The 21,980-nt window shown below is 57.3% G+C and overlaps 1 protein-coding gene across 2 annotated transcripts; it reads left to right on the top strand.

Annotated features, from left to right (window-relative positions):
* Positions 1-4,951: 4,951 nt before the first annotated feature.
* Positions 4,952-21,578, top strand: LEMD2 (LEM domain nuclear envelope protein 2). Of its 2 annotated transcripts, XM_005665892.4 has the most exons (9): positions 4,952-5,815; positions 7,460-7,500; positions 11,089-11,164; positions 14,027-14,103; positions 15,220-15,299; positions 16,635-16,780; positions 17,520-17,621; positions 17,693-17,795; positions 20,314-21,578. In XM_005665892.4, exons 1-9 carry the CDS (start codon positions 5,008-5,010, stop codon positions 20,462-20,464), a joined length of 1,584 nt encoding a protein of 527 aa, XP_005665949.1. In that variant the 5' UTR covers positions 4,952-5,007; the 3' UTR covers positions 20,465-21,578. The 2 variants fall into 2 exon arrangements, with proteins under 2 accessions (XP_005665949.1, XP_084823076.1); XM_084966950.1 differs by lacking the exon at positions 17,520-17,621.
* The last annotated feature ends 402 nt before the right edge of the window (positions 21,579-21,980 follow it).

Genomic DNA, 21,980 nt, shown 5'->3' with positions numbered 1-21,980 from the left:
CACATGCGAGGGGGCCTGCTGCAGGGCGAGGGTCGGGGGCATAGAGTGAAAGACCCCTGGGGTCTCCGTAAAGCGGCGATTGGAGGAAACAGACACAGGACGCCTCCTCACCCCTGAGTCCCTCCAAGCCACTTCACTCCGTTATCCGTAACGCATTCCAAGAAACAGAAAAACAAAACGCTCGCTGTCTCTGTCCCCGTGGAAAACAGATTTCGCATTTTTTTCCCACCATCTGCGCGGATCAGCCACGACAGTGACACCACCTTCCCCCATTACCGGCAGGGGGCGCACGCTTCTGGGGCAGCGCCCCGGCACCCTCAGGAATTTTCCTTAAGATCCTGGGGGCGGTAGAGCCGTGCTGCAGGCGGTGCCAGGAGAGAAATGAGACACCTGCCCAGGAGGTTTCACCCTGAACGGGCCACATCCTTTTAAGTGGGAATTGGCTCAGCACCTGCGGAGCAGGAGGGCCGTGTCCGTTCAAAGCTCAGGGCTGCATCGGGGTTGCCCCTGACCCTCAGCTGGTGGCCTCTGATGTGCTTCCGCGTGTGGAGTCACACCTGGAACCCGGCCACCACCTGCTTCTCTGTGTACACTGCCCCGCCGCCTGTTCAGAGGGGTCGCTGCCTTTCTTCTCTAGTTTTCCCCCTCCTGCCACTGCTCGATTTTTCCCCATCGGCTCAAATCATTTTTTTTTTTTTCAACAAGCACCAGGACAGTGGACTTGATTACTTCCAGGACACACACAGCCCTGTAAGAAATTAAAACTGGGGGGAGGCTGGGGAAGTCCTGAGCTGAGCCAGGCGAAAACAACTACGTTTTCACAAAATAGAACAGAGAGACACATTCTTGGTAAAAGCTAGAGGATGACTTGACCAGGACGCAGCCAGGATCGGAAGACAGGACAGTGCCCAGAGGAACCAGTGGGGCGCGCCTCCTCACATCTCGGTGAGGTCTATCCAGCAGCATCTGCAAGAAACCCTCCAGGTCCCTGGTGATTACGGAGCGTTAGAGATTATTCATTCTCATCTGGAATGTACTTTCACACTTAGGACCACGGGTGATTACAGGGCGACCCGAGCCCAGCTTCACAAGATGGAAACGAGGAGGTACTTTCTCGGTAACCACGTCGGTGTGATTTTATAATTACTGAGCTACATGGATTTGCCATGAAATTGAATAGTTAAAAGCAAAGAGTAATTGCCTGATATCTGTACTCTGTAATTTAGTATAATCTAATCATGGACAAAGCCCAAAAGAAAATGTTCTGAAAGCATTACATTTTCCTTCATACACAATTTGTTATTGACATAGGGAATGAATTCCACGCCTCTAAAGGAAAACTTACCCACAGATATCGAGTTTTGAAAGTGGCCAAAACAGAGTTTGTTTAATTTGCAGCCGATTATGAAAAAAGCAAGTGGCATCAGTGTCCATTAAACCAGCTCTGACACTTTCTGTGACTCCCTTTGCCATTTCTTTGACCTAGAGAGATAAAGGGGTCACCCTCCCCTTCCAGGGGCACTCAGATGTGGCAACAAGACACTGGGTGGAATCCAAGCCGGAAATGGCACCCACATGGTCCCCTCTCCCACCTTGCTGGGACCACCCACCATGTGTTCCCAGGGAGCCCAGAATATCTGGGACAAGGTGGATCAAGGACGAGTCTGCGGTTGGTCCCGGGGTGCTTTTAAGGATCTGATAAATGTGTGTGGGGCTTTTCACAGGAGGAGAAGGAAAAAGGAACCCACTAAAAGATTTATGGCTGTTATTATTATCAGGTTCTGCCAAGATGGAGAGAGGCTAGCAGGCCGGCGGCTGGCCAGGCAAACCCCCAGGGAATCTGAAGTGTCCTCCACGCGGCTCCTCTGCTCTGCTAAGTGTGGATGTGGTTACGAAGTAGAGTTAGACACTGGAGCTTGTTTTCCCTCATTTGCCTTTAATCAGGAAAACCAACCACAACCTGAGCTGCTCACCTTAAAAAACAAAAAACACAACAAAGTGATGAGAAAGGAGGGCACTCAGGATGGCTGTCACCTTTGCTCTTTGAAATACACATTCCCATCCCCAGTGGGCCGAGCTCTGGCGCTGCACCGGAGGCACAGAGAGGCAGATCCAAGAAGGTGAGAAGGGGCCTCGTGGCAACTCCAGACACAGCTCGGGCCATGGAGGCAAAGAAGCACCCAGATGCAGTTTGGAGGGGACAGTCGCCTGGAGGAAAGTGGGCGGCATCAACACTAAAGCGGGGAGTTCCCATCGTGGCCCAGTGGTAAATGAACCCAGCTAGCATCCATGAGGACTCGGGTTCGATCCCTGGCCTTGCTCAGTGGGTTAAGGATCCGGCGTTGCCATGAACTGTGGTGTAGGTTGCAGACATGACTTGGATCCTGCGTTGCTGTGGCTCTGGCGTAGGCCAGTGGCTACAGTTCCGATTACACCCTTAGCCTGGGAACCTCCATATGCCATGCATGCGGCCCTAAAAAGAAAAAAAACAAACAAAAAAACCCCTAGAGTGGGTAACAGTGCCTTGAGGGCGCAGAGTGTTGACGCAGGCGCTGAAGGGTCATCAATTCTGGGAGGGTGGGCAGAGTGGGTGATGGGTTCCCAGGAGAACCGAGACACACCCCCCCACCAATGTGGCGGTTCAGCATGGAGACCTGCTTCAGACATGGGTGCAGCCCAGCATAAGAGCTGCACCCTCTCAAGTTGGGCAGCAGGAAACAATGGCCTGCGGAAAACAACTGCCTGCCAAGCTTAGCCACCTACAAGGATTAACCGCCCTCTGTCATGGGCGCCCCTGCCCCCTCCCTTGACCTTCCCCTCTTTCTTTGTTGATCCTGCCACAAGTTCCCTGCTAGGAACACCAGCCACAGTTCCTTTACAAGCCTAGCATCTCCTCACAGTCGGGGCTGGTGCCATCTTGAGCTCAGCCCCGTCCCCCTCTGATGCCTTAATAAATCTCTCTTGCTTTGCTAACTTGGCCTTGCACGTTCCTCCCTCAGCAAACCTAACAGCAGGGAGTTCTGGAGAAAAGAGACCGGAGACCTGGGAAGACCCTGGACTCCTGAGAGTTTTTTCTGCTTTTTTCAGTCTGATCATGAGGCTTCTCTTCAGAGGGGGAAGAAGGGAAGTAGCGAGTGGTGGTGCATTACACCGGCACCCAGCCAGACAAGGCCAAGGACTGCCTAGTCACTGCCACCATGAAGGCAGAGGTGGGCCACCTGGGGTGGGGTGGGGGGAGCACTGCACTGGATGGGTTCTAGGCTGGAGCCACAACAACAGGGCTGGGTGGGGCTGGGGGAAGGCTGGGGGGTCACTTGGGGCTTGGTGTGTACAGCAGCCCAGACCCCCAAACCCAAGGAAGACTGACAAAACCCACACTGGGGACCCCTGGGGGTGGGTTCTATTCAGTATGTTTTTAAATCGCCCCAAACCCACTGCATTGAAATAGACCATAACTCTGCCAAATGCTGCAAGGTGAAGTCTGTTTAAGCATCAGTTTCAAGCCCTCTTAGAATTCACAGGGCCGGTATTGATGCTGAAAGGCTCATTCTTTATATATTGAACTGCACAGCTGCAAGGAGTTGCACAAATGTTACCAACCCATTTGTCATGCAAACAGTGCTTCAGAAAGAAATAAAATACTATTATGTGGTATATGTGTTAGGCAATCACTATATCAAATTCATGGCATTCCGTGCAAACACTGGCAGAGAAAAAGAAAACAACACTTGGTGAGAGAAATCGCACCACATGGGAGCAGCTAAGTCAGGGGTGATGGGGAGGCTACCTCGGGAGGCTGACCAAGCCCAGGCTGTAATTTTACCCGCAAGGTGGCCAGTGATAAATGCGCCGATAGAGCAAGGGGCGGGAATGCAAACGCTGGCAGAGACCTTGCCCAGGACGGGTTCAAAGGGACGGTAGGGGAGGCGGGGAGATTGCGGGAAGGAGCGACCTGCACTGGAGGTAGAAATGGAATGGAACCCTTGAGGCCGACAGTAAGTGTTTGAGAAAGGCAGTCGATGAGGAATGCGATGAGGAATGCGGAGGCAGAAGGAAGCCCACGACACATAGCCTTATTCCATTTGTCATCACGCCCCATGACTCCCGCAGCTGCAGCGGCTTCTCTGCCGAGAGCCTCGGGAAGCACACAGCGCAGGCTCCACGCGGCACCAGTGTCAAGTGTAAACACCCGGGCACACGTGCCAGCCACGTTCCGAGAACATATCACCTCTCCTCATCCTTGCCTCCTGGAGGCTGGAAATGTCAACTGGATACGAACGCACGTCTAATGGTGCAGCTGGGAGCGAGAACTCTTAACTCTACACTTCTCTCCTTTGAAAACCCCACCGCTGGCCACGCGGCCTCCTCCCAGGGGCACACTGCTCCTCTGCCCACGATGGGACGTCCCTGGCTGAGGGCGGGGCCCGCAACGCCGGGGCTTTGCGAGGCGTGAGCACAGCTGGGGTCCACTCCCCGACCCAGAACCCCTCCCTGAGCGCGCTGGTCCCCAGACAACCGGAGCAAGGGATTTTGCAAGCCACTCTCTGCATCAAGTAATTCATCCGTTAAAACAACGTGACTTATTACTCAATAAGTACTATGGAAAGGGACTGCGCAAGGGACGGAGGATTCAGAGATAAAGATCACTTGGTCTTACAGAGGAGAAGGACTGGGCAAAGTGAGGAATAAAAGAGGAAAACAAAAACAAAACCCTTCCAAACACTCAGACCTCCCCAACATGGCGACCTTAGAGGCGGAGTCTGGCCTCCCCTTCCCGGTTCGCCAATTAGGCAGGCGCAGACCTTCTCAACATGGCGTCTCGGAGGCGGGGTCTGGTCGCGTCATGGACGGCCCACTGGGCAGGCGCAGACCTTCCAAACATGGCGGAAACACCGCCCTTCCCATCATGGCGCGGGGCCCCGCCCGCTCCGCCGCGGCCGCCGGCGGGAACAGTTCCGGGTGCGGTGCTGTGAGCGCCGGGGCCGGGCAGGGGGCGGTGTCCTGGCCATGGCCGGCCTGTCGGACCTGGAGCTGCGGCGGGAGCTACAGGCCCTGGGCTTCCAGCCGGGACCCATCACCGACACCACCCGGGACGTCTACCGCAACAAGCTGCGCCGCCTGCGGGGCGAGGCCCGGCTGCGCGGCGAGGAGCGGCTGCGGGAGGAGGCCCGGGCGCGGGGCGAGGAGCGGCTGCGGGAGGAGGCCCGGCTGCGCGGCGAGGAGCGGCTGCGGGAGGAGGCCCGGCTGCGCGGCGAGGAGCGGCTGCGCGAGGAGGCCCGGCTGCGCGAAGAGGCGCCGCTGCGCGCCCGCCCGGCCGCCGCCTCCCTTCGGTCGGAGCCCTGGCTCTCCTCACCGGCCTCGGGCTCGGCCTACGCGCCTTCCGGGGCCTATGGCGACCTCGGGGTCTCCCCGCCCTCCTGGTCCGGGAGCCGCGGCCTCGCCTACTCCTCCCGCCCTGCGCCGCTCAGACGCCGCGCTTCGGCCCGGGGCAGCTCGGAGGAGGACGAGGACTCCCGGACGCCCGATAGGGCGGCGCCGAGCCCGGGCCACGGAGTCCGCCGCTGGTGGGCCTCGGCCCCGACAACGGCGCGGCCGTCCTCCGCCCTCTTCAGCCCCGACCCGCGCCCGGGCCTGCGACCGACGAGAGCGAGTCCCACGGGCGCGGCGCGGGCCCGGCCCGAGGTGGGGCGGCGGCTGGAGCGCTGGCTGTCGCGGCTGCTGCTCTGGGCCAGCCTGGGGCTGCTGCTCGCCTTTCTGGGCATCCTCTGGGTGAAGATGGGCCAGCCCTCGGCGCCGCAGGAGGCGCGAGACAGCAGTACGTCCCTGGCCGGCGCAGGGGAGGGCCCTGGTCGCGCGCGTGCCCCCCGGGACGACCCGTCCTCAGCGCCAGGCCGCACACCCCACACCTGTCAGATGCCTGTTAACCTCCAGACTGTGGCTCTCCTTCCTCCAGCCGTGGGAGGAGTGACCAGGATCCCTGGATCCGCAGTCATTTCTGTCACCTTTCTCCTGTTCGCATTTTCTGTCCCAGCTCTGCCTACTAATCTCCCTTTCAACCACGTGCTGGAAGCACCCTTTCTGGAGTCACTTTTCCTTTTCCCTCTCCAGAGCCAACCCTCTAACACATCCCTCTAACAGATCCACCCGTCCCTGCTTAGTTCTTTGATCCCTTCTGTTTTCTTGCTCATTCACACATCAGCGCCCATTGGAAGGCACCTTACGTGTCACTACTCAGGGATAGATCTGGTTGGGGACCCCACTTTGCAGCACCAGAAAGGCTGCACGCTCTACTTCTTTGGACCACAGGACTCATTTGCCAAAAGGAGGTTATTCTAGCCCTGCCCATGAGACAGGTGTGGAAGAACCTTTGAAAGAGTTTACAGTGATGTACACGGTGGCATCTGTCATTGTTTGCAGCGCCCTCATGGAGTGTGCCAAAAGAGAGTCCTGCATCTCAAGGGTGTTCCCAGCCATGCCTCTGTCCACACTTACTGGATAAGACACACCAATAAGAAAGCTGTGGGGTACTCTATGCTAACCAATAGTTTAGGATTTGTGTGTTTCCTAAAAGGGAAATTTGCTTCTCCCATAATTCCGGGCTCTAGTTGAATAAGAAACAGCATAGAAGTGATTTCTTTACAAATTTGAGCATAAAGTGATTCTGTAGTTCACCAAGTCTTTGTAGAGAATGAACATGACTAATACCGTTCCCAGCCTTGAGCCCAGGCCCCCTCTTTGCCTGCCTGGCAGGAGCAGCCAAAATGCAGGGAAATGCTAAATTGTCTTTGCTGTTGCAGCAGGTGGATATTTGGATGGATGAGTAGGTCTGCGGACGCAGGGGTCCCAGACTTGTGCCCACATCCCAATAATTTCTTGACTGAGAGCAGTTTATCCACCTGCTGGAGGAATTAGACAGACCCAGGCGTGTTTCAGTGCTCACTGTACGCTGGTGATGTCGGAAAGCAGGCTATGGCCTCACTGCCGAGAGGCTCTAAGACACAGCTCCTGGGTGAACACTGGGCTCTGCCCTGACTTCTCCCATGATGGTATCGATGCCTGTGTAACGTAACATTGTTCACAACATCTAGAACCATCATGAATGTTGTCTTGTGTGAGGCTGAGTCTGAGTGAAGCAAGGAAGGCTTTAGTGAGCCCACGTTACGATGACGAGTCAGAGGTTCAGAGTGGTGGGTTAAGTGAGTCGTTGCCTGAGGTCCCTTTGCTGTTTTACTCCTGGGATTAGGACACAGACATCCTAATTCTAATCCAGGGCTTCAACCTCCTTACATTTTAGTGCCTGTGTTTTTTAAATACCTTACTTAAAAGACATCTTTCTAATCCCCATCGTTATATTGCTCATGTTTTACTTTCCCTGAATTTTGAGAGTGGTCCCTTTTTGTATCCTTTCTCACAATCCACACACTTTTAATTTCCTCTGTGCTTCTCTTCTTGGTCGCAGTGAAATTATTGCCAGTGGACTGTGAGAGAAAAACAGATGAGGTGAGTTTGTGTTTCTCTAGCTTTCATTATTCCTCCCAAAGATGTTGGCTTCCATCAGGAGGTAAACTGGCCCAGAAAGAGATCATAATGGGATCATTTTCAGGAGAGCTGCCTGTAATGTACCAGAATGGCATCATGTTCTGTGATGTTTGTGTCAGACTCAATTGTGGCAGTGAAGGAGCACTTGAAACGGAGAGGATTGAGCTCCTGAGCTCCAGCCCCGGGCTTGTTACCGGAGCTCTCCCATCAATCACGGTACTAAGGACTTTGATCTGCCTGAGCCGATGGGGAACTGAGTTGGATGCTGTAGGTTGTGGTTGAAGAACCTCTCAAGCCCCCTGGCTTCCAGAGAAAGGCTCGCAGCTTTTTAAGGTCAGGAGACCGGGGTCTCAATTGCGCAATCTCCGGTCGATGTCTGTGGCTCTGAAAATACTGTTCTGATTTGAAACGTCATCCGGGGCTTGTTTTAAACACATCTGAAGTGGAGTTAGCCCTCTTAGTCTATAGATTTGTTTTATGAAGCTTTAATGTTCCCTACAAATAATATTTGGGAAGGTGAGCAGTCCCATCCATTTATGAGTCATGAAAACAGCATTAGCGAGAAGCTGGGATGCTGGGACAGGTGGCAGTGTGGGGAAGATACGAGGCAGTAAATTTTCAGGTCGTAAATCCTACCAGGAGGAGTCTTGTGCTGCCAGAGGGCGTGACTTAGTGGTCTAAGTGTGCAGGTCACCAGGGGCTGGAGAGAAGCCACTTGAGGTTATTCCCAGGCCCATGCATGGACTCTTACCCACGTAACCAGGGGCCGTCCTGATGCAGACAGCCAGTTTTATTTCTCTTTGGCTTCTGCTGTGTCATATTTGGGGGTGTTTTTATTACATGTATTTATTGCGTGCATCCACCAGATATCTTGGCTTCCCTACTGTTTTGTAAAAACAGGTTCAGGGTAAGTATTAGCTGCCTTCTCAAAAAAACTGCAGTCGATGATTGAAGGAAGAGGCCCAGAAGCATGGCCAGGAGGGGAAAATAGAATTTTTGAAGACCGAAAACCAAAACAGGAAAAAAAAAAATGAAACTCTTCTGTAAGACTCTTCTGGTTTCTTTTATTTAGAGACGGGCTGTGTGCTTTCTGTTTCTTGGTCTCCCACACGTCTTAGTGTCGCCGGCCCAGGACCGCAGGACAGATTGGCCCGTGGCCCTCCCCTTGCTGGACGTGCTCGTGTCCCGCTAGCGACAGCGCGACGGGCACCCCGCTCAGCGCGCCGTCTGCATGCTTATAACCTCAGAGCCCGGCTCAGCGGAGTCTGGGCCACTGCAGGCGCCCATCAGCCGCCAGGCTGAGCTCTGGTGCTGAGCCGAGGTTCCAGGGGCACCTTGGCCTTCAGGGAGGGCGGACACAGGAACAGGCAGTGGGGAGGTGCTTCTTGACTTTGGTGATGTTCGTTCTTTGTGCCGCTCAAGCTCACCAGAGGGCATTTGAGTTCGAATATACGGGTCCTTCCCCTTCTCCGCCGTCTGTGACTCTTGGTTCTTTCCGGCTCAGTGCTGCCAACACCTCGGGGACAGCCCGGGAGTGGGTGCCGTTGTCTTAGTCAGGCTGTCTCCTCGTCCAGTCCCTTCTGTCCTGGAATCAGCCCTGCTTTGCCTAAACACCTGTGACTTTGGAACCTTAGTAATTGCTACCACTTTTTTCATGGTGGTGACAATGAGAGCTGTTTAATGTAGCAAGTTCTGAAAATGTGACAAAAATCACCCATGATTCTGCTGCTTGGAGATAAGAGCCATTATCATGTGGGGAATGTTTCCCTCCCATCTCCTCTCGCTGTGTCTGTGGAATCGGGACCTCTGTATGTTTAGCTGCAGTTAGCACGCAATTGTCACCTTTTCCCATATCGTCAAACATTCTTTAAAAATTGTTGGGGTGTTCCCATTGTGGTGCATCAGGAACAAATCTGACTAGTATCCATGAGGACGTAAGTTCGATCCCTGGCCTCACTCAGTGAGTGGGGGATCTGGCATTGCCGTGAGCTGTGGTGTGGTTCGCAGACTCGGCTCGGATCTGGCATTGCTGTGGCTGTGGTATAGGCCGGCAGCTGTAGCTTCAATTTGACCTCTAGCCTGGGAACTTCCATACGCTGCAAGTGTGGCCCTAAAAAGCAAAAAAAAAAAAAAAAAAAAAAAAAAAAAAAAAAGTTGGGGTTTCTGACTCACTAGTAGGCAGGTGAGTTGTTTCGGAACATTTATAGTCGTGTGCGTTACATTGTTTCATACCTGGTAGAGGCTTTAGGGTCTTCAGGTGACATGAGGGGACAAGTCTTGCCTCCGAGACTGTTTGAAACCAAATCAGATCAGGGCAACCAACAAGCCCTAGAAGGAAAGCGACTTTGGCTCCTTTGTAGGGGCAGAGCCTGGTCTAGAGTCGAGACCCTGGACTTTGGTGCAGGGCTCTGCCCCATGACCGCCCAGAGAGGCCTCAAGGGTAGAGGGCAGGTTGGGAGTCCACTGGCCGGCCTCTGTGTGGCTTTCCACTAAGGAGTGTGGGATCTTGGTGGCGCATGTAAGGTTTCTAAACCTCAGGCTCCTCGCTTGAGAGGTTGGGGTGCGGGTGCAGTGAGGGTTTTGTGAGGGTTCAGTGCCCGCGCATGTACAGACAGCTCAGCATGGCACCCGGCCTTTTCCAAATGTTACAAATCAAGTGAGGCAAGCAAAATGGCGTCACGTCTGCTCCAGGTGCTGGAGCAGAAGATACACAGATTTTCTCAACAGATGACATTTTCTCCCTGCAGTTTCAAGATTTCCTTGAGGGAGTTCCCGTCGTGGCGCAGTGGTTAACGAATCCGACTAGGAACCATGAGGTTGCGGGTTCGATCCCTGGCCTTTCTCAGTGGGTTAAGGATCCGGCATTGCCGTGAGCTGTGGTGTAGGTTGCAGATGTGGCTTGGATCCCGAGTTGCTGTGGCTCTAGTGTAGGCCGGTGGCTACAGGTCCAATTCGACCCCCAGCCTGGGAACCTCCATATGCCGCGGAAGTGGCCCAAGAAATGGCAAAAAGACAAAAAAAAAAAAAAAAAAATTTCCTTGAAACTTTCCATTTCTAGGGGAATCCAGTCGGAGATTAAACATTTGCAGAAGATAATTCACAAAGCAGACCATGCATAAGTAGAGTGTAGACAGGCCCATGGGTCCCCAAGAGTGGGCAGGAGTAGCCCGCGGGGACACAGGACTGCACCAGACAGCGTCAGCTCTCCCCTCCGAGGAAGCAGGGCTCCACGTTTGCCCCCAGCCGCGTGGCCTCTGATTCACAGCCCTTCTCCAGCAGGAGCCATGGGGCAGGGGCCCGGGGGCCTGCAGGCTGGCGGGCCCTTCATCACCGTGTCTGCTTCAGCCTGCCTCTGCTTTTTGGTGTCCTTCTCAGTCAGTTAACCGGTATTCATGGCCCCTGTCCCGGGCCCACCGTTGCGAAAGTTGTGGCTTAAAGTATGAGGTCTGCCTTACTGCTTAGAACTGGACTGTGCAGCTGAGGACGTGAAAGCAGATGCCCTCCCACCCCCGCCCCGCCTTGCTGACCGCCTGTCCTCTGCCTTTTCAGTTCTGTCAGGCCAAACAGAAGGCGGCCTTGCTGGAGCTGCTGCACGAACTCTACAACTTCCTGGCCACCCAAGCCGGTGAGTGTACCTGACATACCCTGGGAACGGCCGTAGTCGAGGCCGGGTGGCCAGCTCTCTCCTGGAGCACCCCTACAAGCCAGGTCCCGCCTTCCTGTTTCTCATTCACACAGCCTTTTTTAACCTTGCACGTGGGCAGAGTGCCTTGGGGTCTTTAAGGACCCAGGGGTCCTGGCCCCTGCATAGGCCCTTCAGCAGATGTGCTGCTCACTCACGCTTTGGGGGTGCACGTTGCATTGGCAGGGCCAGGCCTCAGATCCTCTCGGAGTCTGAGTCTTCCAGACTGTGGGCTTCGTGGCCCCAGATGGATGCCCAGGCTGGGTGGAGAGGCCGGTGCGGGCAGAGAGGCTCGTGCAGGTGGCCGGAGCTGAGTGGTGACCTGAGCAGTCAGGCCTGTCCAGTGCTCCAGGGCCCCGGTGTCTCCATCTGGCTGTGGGATGTTGCACCACCCTGATGTCTCAGGGCCTCCATCTCCCCCTTTGACCCAGTGATCTTGGGATATCTTGTCTTAACCAATTGAAAGTCAAGTGCTATTTTCTAGAGGAGGGCATTCTTAGCACCCTCATAAACACCCCTGCAAACTCCAGCTGGAGGACCCCACTGGTTTATTTGGTATATGTGTTCCTTGAGGCCAGAGACGGCAGCTGCCTTAGGCTGCATCCTCCCCGACACTGGCCTCCAGAAGGCTCAGCATCACTGATGCCACAGATGAGAACTCAGTGCTCAGGCCAGGGTTAGGCTTACTGGGCACAAGAATCAGAGGGAGCACTCAGTCTAAGGGATGTTTGAGAGGTGCCCGTCACCCACGGGGCCAGCCCTATCTGAGGTTGTTGCTAGGAAGTCAAGGTTGCGTGGACCTCAGCCCTCAGGGCCGAGCTTGTGGGCCCCGGCTCTGCTCCCCCCGCTGCTGACTGGTGGGAGGCCAGGGTGCTCAGGGAGGCACCTGTGAGCTCGGAGGAGGAGACAAGAGTTGGGGCTCACAGCATCACTGTCATCATGGGCATCTTTCTGTGGCCTAGGGGCTTAGCATGTAATTTCTGGCCTAAGGGGGTGTCCTAAACCTTTGTGGCTCAGTTGTGGTCAAGGACCAGCAGAACCAGGGTCACCTGGAAGCTTATTGGAACTGCAGAATCTCAGGTCCCACCCCAAACCTATTGAATCAAAGTCTGATTTATTTTTTTCTTTATGGGTCACACCTGCAGCATATGGAAGTTTCTGGGCCAGGGATTGACTCTGAGCCACACTGCTGCAATGCAGGATTCTTAACACACTGCATCACAGTGGGAGCTCCCCAGCGTCTGGCTTTCAGGAAGACCCCCAGGGGATAAAGCTGAGCAGCTCTCCTCCTAACCTGTGGATGCTAGGTGACATTTCTCCATCCCACTCCATGTGTGGTTCCGTTTTATGCCCCCAAAGAGCCTGGTCTTCAGGCTTCTGACCAGCCAGGCTGGGGCAGGCTGCAAGCACGCAGGCCCTCTACCCACCTCCTGCTGGATGTCAGCTGTGGTGGGGCCGCCATGCTGACCTTTGCAGGACACAAGTTGACTCAGCCCAGGGTCGTGCCCACAGGCTGCGCAAGGTCTAGGAGAAGGGACAGGCCATCTGTTCCCCTGACCCCTGGTGATAGAAAATGCCGCTGGGGGAGAACCAAGAGGCCAGAAGCTCTGGGAGGCACGACACCCTTTAGCTGGAGCGGTCAGGAAAGCGTCTCGGGGAGGTGGCGTCCGCGAAGGCCTGGAAGCCCAGGTGGGACTGGTTGTGCCTTTGTCAGGGGAAGGGCAGGGCCGTAGAGGCAGAAATCACAGGGTCGGAGTTGGAAGCAGGTGACCACTCGGATAAGGAGAGAGGAAGTGGGGTTTGGAAAGGGCGGTTGAGTCCACCCTGGCCGGCCAGGATTCTGGACCATCAGCTCCATCCTGCAGGCATTGAGGGCCAGGGTAGGCATTTGAGCAGGAGCAGGGAACCAGGTGCTAGGAAAGCAAATGTGGTGGCAATTTGAGTGGTGCTGTGTCATTTATGCTGAATCATTTTAAAGCTTTGTTGACCTACAGACTGGTCACCCACAGGCGCCAGGCCATGCCAGGTCGAGGGCCGTCGGGCTGTGTATGAAGGTTAAGGGTCTTGTCGTGGCCCAGCCCTGCACTGTCCTGCTTCCTAGGGGTCTGGTGGTGAGGCCGCGCCGGGCAGGTGAATCCAGTGGGCAATTAAGAGCCCAGGGCCAGGCAGGTCACCAAGTCCAGAGCAACTTGGCTAAATAAGAGGCCCCCGCAGCTGGGGGCCTTTCAGAGAAGGTGGCCCTTTGGCCGGGCCTGGAGCCTGGGCAGGACTAGGGAGAGGCTCCCCGCTCCACCCTGGGTGGGAGCCAGTGCCCAGGGTGAGCAGAAGGGAGCTTTGGTACACACCCCACTGCCCAAGACACAGACACCCCTTCCTCCAGGGTCTGGCGTTCCTGGTCACCCGCCTGGTCCCAGAGCCCAGAGTCCTGCAGTGCAGTGGGCCTGCGGCCTGCCTTCCCTCCGGGCTGTGTTTATTTATAGTGCCGTCCCAGCGCCTCCCAAAGCCGCCTGTCTGATCCTTTTAGGGATCAATTGCAAACAGACCTTGGTATTGGGCAGCTTTTTAGTCATTTAATGCAAATCGCCACACTGCTTTGCAGGTCAGGTTTTAATGATCTGGAATCGATCCAAGCTAAGTGGCTTTTGATCTTGCTGCAGAGCGAAGATGCCCACAGAAGCCAGGGCCACTGGGCCACATGCTCCCCATCAAAGCTGATGGCTTGATCCTTGCTGCAGTTTTCAGTTGGTTTCAGGGTAAATTTTCTCCACCTCCTCTTTGTGTTTGAATGTGTGTTTTCCCTCCTAGGTAATTTTGAGTGTGGAAATCCAGAGAAGCTGAAAAGCAAATGCATCCCTGTAACGGAAGCCCAGGAGTACATAGCAGTAAGTGGGCCAGGCCGCCCTTCCTGGAGGTCCCAGGCCTGTCTGTTGATCTTCCAAGCCCTGCGGGATTTTTTTCTTTTTTCTTTTTTCATTTGTGTTTGCTTCTGGCTTGTTTGCTTTCCCTTTTTAAAGAAAAAAAGTTTTTTTTAATTCAGTGGAGTGTTAGGCCACCTGAAGTTAAGTGACAGTGACAGGATCCAAGGTGAGCCATTCAGAGCCGGGTGGTGCTCCTGGCACTGCTGTGGGCCCTGCCTGCACCCCTCCTGTAAGTACCCTGGGGCCTGTTCCTCCAGCTCACTTTTCTCCCATCTCAGCACTTTTTTTTGTTTTGTTTTTTGGTCTTTTTTAGGGCCTCACCCACAGCATATGGAGGTTCCCAGGCTAGGGGTCGAATCGGAGCTACAGATACCAGCCAGCACCACAGCCACAGCAACGTCAGATCTGAGTCTCTTCTGTAATTTATACCACAGCTCACTGCAATGCTAGCCGCTGAGCAGGGCCAGGGGTTGAACCCTCATCCTCCTGGATATCAGTCGGGTTCGTTAACCACTGAGCCACAATAGCTCAGGTCACTGCTGTGGCACAGGTTCCATCCCCAGCCTGGGGACTTCCACGTGCCATGGGTGAGGCCAAAAAGAAAAAACAAAAAGACATTTATCCTGCCCATTCTCTTCCCTCAGGATTACCATCTGGGTTGCTTGGAGTCCATCGGGTTTTGCGTGTGGCCTTGAGAGGGTAGAATTAGGGACATTTAGAACTGGAAGAAGCCTAAGAAATCACCTCGTCTAGTTTTCATGTCACAGAAGAGGAGACTGAGATGGGTGGGGGGAACTGGCCCAAGACCCCACTCCCATGCCTCTTGTCTTCTTCAAGATGAGCGGCCAGCTCCCTGGCCCAGCACATCAGTCCCTGAGAAAAGTCCCCTCGCTTGGCCGTCTCAGACCTGCACTGTTGCCCCAAGCCTGCTCCTGGTTGCAACCTTTACCACCCTCTCGCCAGCCCCCGGTCCTCCTGCCGGCTTGCTGTGCTCTTGATGGAGCAGAGCTGGGGGCGTGGAGGGGCTCCTCTGGCCCAGAGGTGGAGTGAGCCCACTCCCCTCTTCCCTCTCCCCCCCAGAACGTGACCAGCAGCTCCTCTGCCAAGTTCGAAGCCGCGCTGACCTGGATCCTGAGCAGCAACAAGGATGTGGGCATCTGGTGAGTGTGGGCGCCGCCCGATCCCACCTCCAGCTGTCCAGCCCCACCGGTCGGGGGACACAGGGCTGGGGCAGTGGCAAGAGCAGCTCCAGGACCGGACAGGATCCGGGGCCAGGCTGACCGCTGGGTGGCCAGCTAACTCAGCTGTACCCTGGGCACTCAACCCGCCCCGCCGACTTGCTGGTGGAGGCGTTTTCCTGCACGTCCTTCCCTCGCTGCCACCTTCCTTGTGTAGATGAAATGAGTCTGTACGTTGGTTTCCCTCCGCACGGAGATCGCGGAGGGGAAGACTGGACTGTATTCCAGCCAGGCAGCTGCCGTTTCTCTGTGTTAGCAGAGAGCGAGCGGGCCACCCTCCTGAAAGGCCCCGGCATGGGGGGCACTGAGGGTCCCCTGCTGGAGAGACACCCTCGTCCGCCTTCCCTCGCCTTGGGGCTTGTTGGGGTCTCTGCTCCAGTTACAGCCGCCGACATGCCAGTGCATACTAGGGTTTTGTTCTCTTCCCCTCTGATCCCCCAAATGACTAATTCCATCAGCGGCACGTGCAGCAGAAGCCCCTCGGGCAGCTCAGCCTAAAGCTTGGTAACTAGATGCCTGGCATGATTAAAATCCATGGGCTTAAAAAAAAAGCGTCCCTGAGTGGATGAGCAGTTTTCCTGTGACTTAGGAAAGGCAGAGAACTCAGTTTCTCAGCCGCGTGCGCCTAGGCCGCTAACACAGAGGACCAATGACGTGACAATGCCTTGTCATGCTGGGGAGGACAGCCTGCGGCGCTGAGCCCAGCCCCCACGGCCGGCGCGAGAAGTGGAGCGTGAGCAGTTGAGACGGTTTGCTTTGAGCCCCAGCGTCGCTGTGCCGTCCAGAGCAGGGCCGGGGCCTGGCCCCCGGGAGCCTGGCGGTGGTTGAGCCTCGTGGCGCCCCGTGGTCTCTGCACTTAAACAGCTCCCGTGCCTCCTGGTCGCTGGGGAGAAGCACACCCGCCCAGACTTGGCTTCACTTCTTGCAAAGCGAGTCAGCAAACATTTCCATTTCTCTCTGCTGGGAGGTGGGAATGCAATTTACAGTTTAATCTTCCACACGCTGAGAGGGGCTGTCAAAGACCCAACAGAGGGGACGTCACTTTAGCAGCAGGGGTTGGAGCCTGCTGCTGTCTTTAAAGCTTTTTTCTCTCTAAGTAGCCAAGGTGGGAAGTTTCTGGAAGGAGTGCAGCCAGGCTACCCAGTCTGTTTCATAAGCAGGTGAAGGCCCCCAGAGCACCCCCCACCCACCCCACCACACCCCACCCTGGCTCCTCAGAGCTCTGGGGCGGTTTTATAGCCCTGCGTCCTGTTCCAGGTTGAAAGGGGAGGACCCATCTGAGCTGGTGACGACAGTGGACAAGGTGGTTTGCCTGGAGTCTGCCCGGCCCCGAATGGGGGTCGCCTGCCGCCTGAGCCGAGCCCTGCTCACCGCCGCCACCCACGTGCTCATCTTCTTCTGGTGTAAGTCCTGGTGCCCCTTCTCAGCCCTGCCGCTTACCCTCATCGGGCCGGCTCAGCAGCACCCCTGGGCGTGAGCCCAGCCCGGAGCCCGAGCCTGTGGGTTCGTCTCTGCCCCTGAGCCTGAGGTCTGTCTGGTGAGACAGGAGCTGAGCAGGTCAGCCTCGGCCCGGGTCACCTCTGCCCCTGGAGACTCGGTGGCTGGAACGTGAAGGTGACTAGAGAGTGTTCTTGATTCAGGGCAGGGGACCGTCAGCCTCTCCTTTCTGGGACCCCGGGGTGCAGCCACTCCCCAGGGAGACACGGCAGGAGATCGGCCTGTGTTACTCCCTCAACGAGGTCAGCAGCTCTCAGCCCAGGGCTGAGCCGCAGGGAGGCTCCTTGGGGGCTGCTCTGAGCAGAGACCTCGGTGTCTGAGCGCGGAAAGGTCAGCTCTGCAGAGACACCCAGGTGGAAGCACAGTCCCGCACCCGGGAGGTGGGCAGCACCTCAGAACACAAGGCCGTATGTATGTCTGTGCAACGGTGGAGGACGGGAAGCCCGGGCCGAGACCTGGATGCCTCGGGTTGCTTCCTAGCCTGACCTCCTTGGGCATCTCTGTGCCCCGTTTCCCACTTGCCAGCCCTGGGCCTAACGTGCACCAGGTGCTCAGAGCACCCTCAGGCCCAGGGCCTGCCCTCCTGAGGCCGTGGGTGCCTGAGGGCAGGGCAACAGGGACTCAAGGTGCCTCGTCCCCCCGCAGGCCTGGCCTTTCTGTGGGGGCTGCTGATCTTCCTGAGGTACCGGTGGCGGAAGCTGGAAGAGGAGGAGCAGGCCATGTACGAGATGGTGAAGAAGATTATAGGTGCGTGGCCCCCACCAAGAGGGCTGCCGGCCCCCTGTGGGCCCAGCCCTAAGCCTGCCTCTGTCCCGCAGACGTGGTGCAGGACCACTACGTGGACTGGGAGCAGGACATGGAGCGCTACCCGTACGTGGGCATTCTGCATGTGCGCGACACCCTCATCCCCCCGCAGAGCCGGTGAGTCCTGGGGGGCTGGGGTGGGTGTGGGGCAGGTGCAGAAGCCCCTGTGGGTGCCGAGGCCTCGGGCAGCCTGCCCTGGGCTCCCTCCTTCCCAGGCAGGCGGCCGGGAAGAGCCTGATGGGTTTCCATGAGCAGACGTCCAGGCACAGGGCAGCCAGGCCTCGGGAGCCATGGCCCTGGGACCCTCCTCCCTGGACGCTGTCGGCTGCTGGAGTTCCTCATGGTCACAAGACTGCTGGGGCGGCCTGCCTGGTTGCTGCCAGCAGGGAAGATGGGCTTCCTGTTGCTCTTGTTACCGGAAGCTGCCAGCGACATGCTCTCTGAGGCCGCGCTGCCTCATCTGTTCTTGAATCTGTGACTGGCATGCTGGAGAAGAATGTTTTTCAAACATTTTTAACCATGACCCACAGTCAGAAACCCCCCTTACCGCAGGCATCACCTTCCAGTTCCCGTACGCGCATGCGTGCTCCTGTTGGGAGACACAGTTTCACGGCAATGCATGGGGTCCGCTTCCAGGGCGCCGGCTGGCCATTGTCATGCACGATTCCAGGTCCACCTTCCATGTGGCAAGATGCTGGATGGATTCCTAGCAAAACCGGGTGGGGGTGCAGTTGGGGAGTCCCAGGCAGTGGCCAGCAGGGCCCACAGCGATGTCAGCCCAGGCCTCACCTTGGTCTCTGGCCCAGTGATGCTGAGCGCTCGCGCTGAGAGCCTGCCATGAGCGGCTCTGATTCCACCACAGAGGCAGACTGGCTCCCTTCGTTCTCAGCAGGCCCCTGGGAGGGAGACCAGTGGTACTCATTTCATAGACGAGGAAACTGAGGCACAGGGAGCTTAAGGAATGTGTTCAGAGAACCGCGGCTGGTATCCTTTCTGTGTTCCGGTGCCATGCTCTGTGCTAAGTCACCCTGGCTGCCAGCCGGAGGAGCTGGAAGCAGAGCATTTAAGGGCCCCTTTTGAATGGCAAGGGGCTTGATGACTTCCGGCTTCCCCCAGTCCCTGGGCAGTGTGGGGCGTGTGCTCCCTGCTGGCCCCCAGCTCTCGGGGAGGCCACATGGTGGATTCACATTCCTGCATGATTGCTGGACCTGCCAGGACTGGTCATCATGTGACTATGGGTGGCAACCTGAGTGAGCCGGAAAGCAGAGATGATCCTGCGTCGCAGGGGCTGTGGTGAAGGGCTGTCATGCGCTCACTTGCCCACAAATGTTTATGCAGCTGCTGCAGGTGGCACCACACTGGGCACGGAGCAAAGGGGAAAGGAGGGAGCAGAAACCCTGCCTGCCGGAGCCTCAGTTCTGGGGGGTGGGGTGGAGACAAGTTACAGGGGCACCTGTGTGCTATCAGGCGGGAAGGGGACAGGGTGTCAGGGGAGGGGCCTCACCTCACTGAGTTGGCATCAAGCTTGGGAGTCCTCAAAAGGAGCCGTCTCACTTGGCTAAAACTATAGGCAGAGCAGAGTCGCCTAAACCAGAGCAGGAAGTGGCAGCGCAGCCTGGCCAGTACCTGCAGGGTCTCTACCCCATCGGGAAGCCCCAGGGGCTCGGGCCAGTTGCCTCTTGGTCTTCAGATTCTCTTCCTGGCCCACCCAGGTGGTTTAGCGGACGAAGCGGCTCTGTCAGCCCTGTGTGGGCACCTGGAGGGCCCCCACGCACGCTGGCTGCCTCCCCCCGAGGACGGGGCGGGTGTGGCCTTGGCCGGACCGACCAAGTGGAAGCAGCCATGAGGGTTGGTTGGTGACAGGACTGCCCCCCCAGGAAGGAAGCTGCAACACCCCTTCTCCTGACTCACAGGCCCTCTGGGGAGCTTCCCAGTTTGTGTGCCCACCCCCTGCTGAGCCCCGTCCCACTCACACACACTGGTTCCCTCTGCGAGCAGATAGGCAGGGCACACCAAAGGGGTGATGTCAAAGCAGACCTCCCCCACGGCCCTGGAATCGTCCTGTCCAGTCTGGAGGGGGAGGGGCTGGCCGGGGGAGGGGGTACCTGCCTGCACTGGTGGAGCAGGGACTCTGGGCACTGCGAGGGCCCAGCTGGTGGCCCTGGTTGCAGGAGCAGCTCCAGCACTGTGGCCCACGGTCAGTCGGGCGGGCACCTGGTCTCTCCCCAAGGTGCCATACAGCCTGCACTCAGCAGCCAGGGGCCGCTCCTTAATTGGCCCACACGAGGCATCAAAGTGCAGCTAGCACTGAGGGGGGGGGTCACCTGCCAGGGCTGCGGCCGCAGGTCCCAGCAAGAGTCAGGAAGCTCAGCCCCTCCCCTGGACACCTTGCCCCTTGGCTCCTTTCCTTGGACATCTTTGGAGCAGAGATGGTTGAGAATCTGCGAAATTTTCTCCTCTGCAGCAGTGCTGTCAGCACCTGCCGGCTTTCCTCCAGCACATAATTCTGGGTGGAGTCTTGCAGCTTTGTCCCCCCTTTGTACAAGGGCATCTGAAGACAGCTGGCCTGCGCTGGCAGCACTGGGCATGGCAGCCAAGGGCACGCTCACCTGCTGAGCCCCCCCCCTTGTTGCAGGAGACGCATGAAGCGGATCTGGGACCGGGCCGTGGAGTTCCTGGCCTCCAACGAATCCCGGATCCAGACAGAGTCCCACCGAGTGGCCGGGGAAGACATGCTGGTGTGGCGGTGGACCAAGCCCTCCGCCTTCTCTGACTCGGAGCGATAGGCCCTGTGTGGGGGCCTGTTCCTCTTCAGCCTGACCTAGGCCAGTCCCCCAGGGGCGTGAGGGGCCGCTGTCCTGCCAGTGCTGCGTTCACACTTGCCTTGACGTTCCCCCGCCTCCTGACCCTGCCTGCAGAGGCTCCGTGAGACTCTCAGAGCTGACCTCAGGGGAACGTGCGGCTCCTTGGAGGGCAGGGTGGAGGTGCTCTGCCCTGTTTTGCTGGCAGAGAAGGGAAGAAGGGTTGAAGGGTTTGTGTGTTATGAAAAGATAAAGCACGATAGCCATGAGACCCTGAGAGCAAGTGTGCAGCTGGGTGGGCGCCAGGCAGCAGGTGGGCCGGGTTGCGGGCCAGGCAGCTGGGGGGGAGCAGCTTGGTTATGTGCCTTCGGGGGTGTCGGAGCTCCAGGGGAGGGAGGCCTGTCCTCCAGCTAATCGGGCCCCTGACCCCAGAGGGGAGGTGCTAGAAACCAGGACGGGTGCTGAGGGAGAGCTGGCCAGGCCCACAGGCCTCGGGCCAGGAGGTCAGCAGCTGGTGTGGCCTCCGGGTGGAACCAGGAGTGGGCCCAGCCCAGAGCAGGGGGGAGGGCCATGGCTGCTGCTGGGCACCTGGTGGGAGGCAGTGTCCAGGACCCCGGGACCTGGCGCTTGCTGTGGGCAAAGACCACCCTGTTCCCGCCACCACAGCCCCCACCCTGGCAGGTGGACGAGAACTTCAGCACAGCACTGCTGCCGTGAGGGGGCTGGGCGCAGGGCCTCCAGATATAGCCACGGGGCCTTGTTAGTGCGAAGAGCCTCCAGCAGTGGCGCCCCGCGTGCTCGTCCACAGCAGGCAGAAGAGGAGCCGGCCGAGGAGACAGAACAGCTGCCTCCAAAGGCTTTACCCACCCCTTCTGGTCTTATCGGTATTTTTTGTTTCCTTAATAAAGCTCCAGTGTCCTTCATTTGAGCAATACTCTCTCATTTCCTCTGATGTCCGGGTGATCGGCGGGGCTGCAATCCAAGCGCCAGCCCCGTGGCAAAGCAGCAGTCTCCTAATCAGGCTCCAGCCGAAGAGGAAGAGACTGCAGGCCCCGTATCAGGGTTGAAACTGCTGGATAAATAAACTATTTATTAAAAATGGATGTGTTTCTTGTCTGGTTCTTCCCCTCTTGCCCCAAAGCAACGTGTAAAGAAAGGCAATGTGCGGAGTTGCTCGGCACTGGCCCGGAGAGGTCGGTGAGCGGAGAAGAGGGTCACGGGGTGAGGACCCCACCGTGCTTGGTGAGCTCACAGGGTGCACCTGGTCCCTGAGAGGGAGCGTTTCTCCTCCAGTCCATTTCTGCGTTTCTGCCTACCTTGAGGTGCCCGGCCCTGGCAGTGGGAGGTGGCAGCAGCCAGGTTGGATGGGGTTTCTTGCAGCTGGTGGTGTCCCCTAAGGAGGCTGGAGGTTGATGGCAGCCAACTTGTCTCCTCTGGGCCCGGGCCCTGGGAAACACCAGGGCATCCCCCACCCGTGGGGGAGTGCTGGGAGTGCCGTGGG

The sequence above is a fragment of the Sus scrofa genome, chromosome 7 (assembly GCF_054392235.1).
Source record: "Sus scrofa isolate SSC_HxYL_T2T_F1_AM1 chromosome 7, Sscrofa_HxYL_maternal_Yorkshire_Landrace_v2.0, whole genome shotgun sequence".
Classification (NCBI taxonomy): Eukaryota; Metazoa; Chordata; class Mammalia; order Artiodactyla; family Suidae; genus Sus; species Sus scrofa.
The sequence above is the reverse complement of the archived record's forward strand: the minus strand, read 5'-3'. Positions and strand labels throughout refer to the sequence as shown.